The sequence below is a fragment of the Gavialis gangeticus genome, unplaced genomic scaffold, assembly GCF_001723915.1.
Source record: "Gavialis gangeticus isolate Ggan-Ray unplaced genomic scaffold, GavGan_comp1, whole genome shotgun sequence".
NCBI classification, from domain to species: domain Eukaryota; kingdom Metazoa; phylum Chordata; order Crocodylia; family Gavialidae; genus Gavialis; species Gavialis gangeticus.
Genome location: NW_017728993.1, coordinates 66,917,242 through 66,921,632, shown reverse-complemented (window position 1 = coordinate 66,921,632; position 4,391 = coordinate 66,917,242). Strand labels below are relative to the sequence as shown.

General features: G+C 51.0%; 1 protein-coding gene across 1 annotated transcript in view; it reads right to left on the bottom strand.

Moving 5' to 3' along the window:
- GORAB (golgin, RAB6 interacting) overlaps positions 1 to 2,475 on the bottom strand; it is a 9,716-nt gene extending 7,241 nt beyond the window's left edge. Inside the window, exons 1-2 of the mRNA XM_019501908.1 lie at positions 2,373 to 2,475; positions 1,884 to 2,196 (exon numbers count right to left, since the gene is read on the bottom strand). Coding sequence (XP_019357453.1) covers positions 1,884 to 2,196; positions 2,373 to 2,436 — 377 coding nt within the window. The 5' untranslated portion in view covers positions 2,437 to 2,475. The remainder of the gene's footprint in view (positions 1 to 1,883; positions 2,197 to 2,372) is intronic.
- Between the last annotated feature and the right edge of the window lie 1,916 nt (positions 2,476 to 4,391).

Sequence of the window (4,391 nt, the reverse complement as noted above, 5' to 3'; positions counted from 1 at the left end):
GTGGGGGGGGGGGGGGGGGGATGGGATGTGTGGGATGGATCCAGCCTGTGAAAGCAGGTCTGTACCATACCCCATTATGGGTCTAACCAGACCCAGGGCAGCACTGGGGGCTGGATGCTGGGGCACTGTAAGCCAGATCAAGTCAGTGCACCATAGGTTTGATACCTCCACCTTAGACTTCCCTATTTGAGACCTAACGGCCAGCATGGAAAAACATTTTATAGCAGGGCTGTACAACTTCAGTAGCCAGGGGCTGCACTGTTCCAGTTGCATGCCCTGAGCCACATGCCAAGTGCACGTTCCCTGGAACCTCTGTTGCATGTAGCACCTGCCCCCTCCCTTCCCTGCATCAGATTCCCTTCTGCCACCAATACAGGCAATCCCCCTACCCCTGCCAACCCCACTCCTGCATGAACAGTGTGAATCCCACACTCAAGCCCCCTTACTGTTGTGTGAGCAGCAAGCTCACTGAGCCTCCCACCATGCTCCCCTTCCCCAGAGACTCTGGCTGCTACACCCTTGCAGCAACTGGAGCAATGGGGGAAGTTGCCGTTGGGCAGGGTGCAACCTGCAGGCTACACTGACGGCCCCACCCCAAGTGGGATGCAGCCTAGGGGCCAATGGTTAGACAGCCCAGCTGGATAACAAGCTATGAATTCACCTTAGTTGGACAAGATAATTTAATCTATTTTCCAATATAGCTGCTGGTGGCTAAGTGTTTTTTTTTTTACCCCAACACACCACATCATATTACCAGGGTGAAGTTTCATCTATCTGTTTTACAGGAAGAATGATGAGACTACGATGCAGGACTAGTACTAAGACAGCACTAGTACTAAGTATCAAGAACAAGACAGTACATGGATATATTCATGAAAAGAAGCCCAAGATGTAACACATGCACACACGCACACAAAATCTGTCCATCTGCCTTAGTACAGCACGCACCTTAGATACCCATCTTTTATATACAAGAAAAACAACACACACGCACACACACACACACACACACACTTAATACAGCTAACCATTTATACAACATCCTAATCAACAAAGGAAGGTGGAATTTCTTTTGGTAAACCGCTATCCAAAGTCTGAATCAGAAACACAAGAACTGGCATATGCCATGAAACACAAAGGCCATCTAGGTCCAGGACCCTTCTCTGATGCTTAGCAGCAGCAGAAGCTACAGGAAAGGAGTACAAGAAACCCTATTAAGGGTCAAAATAGAGGTAACTTGAGCCTTATGAGGGTCTCATCCTAACCCTACCAGTTACACTTCTCCTTAAACTCTGAAACAACATTTTGGTTCCTTTCTTTTGGAGTTTAAGATCTTGTTGTTTCTAGGAATTCAGAAATATCTAGAAACAAACATGGGCAAAACAGTTATGGTAAACAAAGACAACCTGTTTCCAATCTGGCTGGCTAAATTATCAAAACCGAGCAAGTCACAAAAATTATTCCTATTTAAAAAAATTCAAGGAGGATCATGAGGTCCCATGCGCTGGCTCCAGTACATGGAACTGGTCTGTAGGCCTGATCCAGCCCAGCGCCCCTCACCTGGCTCAGGTGCTGGATGAGTTTGACACCCCAGCTCCAGAGCTCACAGCTCCCATCTTGCAGCTGGATCTGCGTAAAGTCCATTGAAAACAACAGGCCTCCTATCTGTAAGGATCAGATCGCAGGACTTGGACCTATGTGATTTCAACCCAAATCAGACGATGAACAAAAGATAAGCGCAAGGGAAGTGAAAACATTGCTTATTCTTCCCAAAAAAAAAGTATAGCATGACTTAATATTAAAGCTTCGGTTTAGCACACCCCAGCAGAAGGAGCAAGTGAAGAAGGAAAAAGACAATCCCTTGCTTTCACAGACTTACTAACAATTCCACTTTCTTTTTCTCCGGCAGCTTTGCAGAGAGGCTCGGGGCGTCTTCTGTGCCGTTAGGGCTGTCCAGGTCCAGGTCCTTGTGCGGGTGCCCGGCATCTTGCTGCCCTGGCTCTGCCGGTGGGCAGGGACCCCCGGGAGGAGGACGCGGCCGGCGCCCGGGCACGGACAGCAGCTGCTCGGGGGGCGCGCAGGGCGGCAGCCCTGGCCCCTGGATTTGCTGCTGAAGCGCTCGCTCTCGCTGCAGCTGCTTGCGGCTCTTGCCGGCCGACGGGGGCCGGCGCGGGGGGTCGCGAGGGTCGGCAGGATCTGCTCGGGAAGGACACGGCGCTGAGGGGGGACCAGGTGACTGCCGCCAGCGCAACCTCCCTCCCCCTCTCGCAACCGGCGGCGGGAAGGGTTGCCCCGGACACCCAGGCTCGGCCCGGCCCGGAGCTGGGCTGACGAGCACCGCCTCCCTGCGGCCCCTGCCCGGCTCCCGCTACCTGCGCGCTGCCCCCGCAGCCTCCGCAGCTCCTGGTCGGAGAAGCCAGCCCATCCCCCCGCCATGGCGCCGCCGCCGCTTCCGCCTTCCGCTGCCACGTCCAGGCCCCGCAAGCAGGCAGCGCAACTGTCAGCCCGGCGGGGCCTAGCGCGTTGCTATGGGCACGGGGGTGGGTTGAGACCCGCGGGGCGGGGCTTATATAGAAGCAACGGGGGAGGGGCGTTCGCAGGGGATGCTGGGAACGGGGAAGGAGGGAGCCGGGCGGAAGAAGCTGGGAACGGCCCAGAAGACTGGGGCTGCGCATGGAGGGCGGGGAGGGAACCTGGGGAAGGGTTTGCCCCAGAGTGAGGCAGGGATATGGGGCCAAGAGCCAGAAAGGGACACGTGATGGAGAAAAGGCGTGGAAAGGGTGTAGCTTAGGGGAAACGGGCCAAGGAGTAGGCCAGAGAGAGCACATGCACCTTGGCCACCTAGCACATCTTCCCCAGGAAAACTCGAGGCTCAGCGAGTCCAGAACCGCTGGCAAAGGATCCGCTGTGCTGGTGCGCGGAGGGCAGCCACCTGCTGTTGCCACCCGTTCCTCTGAGCTCGAGTGGCAGCGCTCTGTGCCCACCCACACATGTGGATGCCAGTTTCACCGTTATAAGGAATGAAACCCTGCAAGGAGATAAAAAAAAAAAACTATCTTAAGTTTCATTGCTTATTTTGGTCTAGGTCCCAAATGGGCCCAAGGAGGTAAACAGCGGTGTTTCAGTGTCATGTGCACACACACAATCCCCCCCACACTAGCGAATAATCCCATTTGGGTTCTAAGGTCAAGCACTCAGTAGTTAGGAAATCTCAGAATTAAGGTTAGAGTTAAGATTTTTAATTAGGTCTTAATTAGCCCTCTTATCTATATGCATTGTGATCACAAATTAAGCTATCATATAGTATTTTTTGCACAGGACTCCTACTTTAAATCAGTGCACAGACTGGACCTCCTCAGAGGACGAGGTAGGTGTGCGTAGTGAAGGAGGCTGTTGTCTGTAGTGGTTCCTCATTTTGTGTGCAGTGTGGGGGATACTAAAGCAGATGTAGCAGGAATAATAGGAAGAGAGAAGGTAGGCTCCTAGTTAAGGCAGATGAATGCTAGCCTGAGGGTTTTTCAGTGATCATTGCTACTCGTACGTGTCCCTCATTTGGCGGGGGAGGGGGGGTGAGGTCTTGAGACAGCAGTGTCTGATTTACAGAAATGCTGGGCAATGTTTTCTAATCCTGTACTCAGAAAAATCAAATCTCTTGGATAGCCAAAAAACAAAAATAAATTACCAGATACTTGTGACCAGAGTGTGGGTGGCATATAAGACCTGGAGCTACACACTGATAAGAAGAAAACAAAATATTGATTCAGTACTTAGCAGGTGAGCACTGTTCCTCCTATGGACCGAGTAAGCCAGGGTCATGAGCAGAAAGGAAAAAAACCCCACCCATAAATATGAGATCATGTAATTAAACCCTGTAACATAAATTTGTCCCCTTCATGCATATCCATTATGTTGCACAGGTAACTTTAATTCTGGCTTTTCCTATTTTGAGTGCATGGTTTTACCACCATGCTTTTTCAGCACGGGGGTGGAGGTGTGTGTGCACACGTGTTTTCAAACAGCATGAATGAAATTTCAAGGTAATTTAGCTAAAGTGTACTTGCCTCTTGTATGCATACTGGAGAAGTGCATCATTCATTTAACCACATAACTGTCCCAGTTTCTTACCTAATGTTGAAATTTAGCCTCTTTTTTTTTTTTTTTGCACATTAAGTCAGTGGTTCTCAACCTCAAGGCACACCTCCATGACTTGGGAATTGAGTGGCACTCCATTCAAAAGCTAATTTATTACAGTACTTGCCTCCTTGCAGAGGCCAGGTAGTGTGGGCAGGGAAGCAGCCAGACAGGGAGAAGCTAAGCCTGCCCATATCTGCTTATCTCCTTGCACCTTCACTTATTGCGTCATACTTCCTGCAGTACCCTTCTAAAGGATC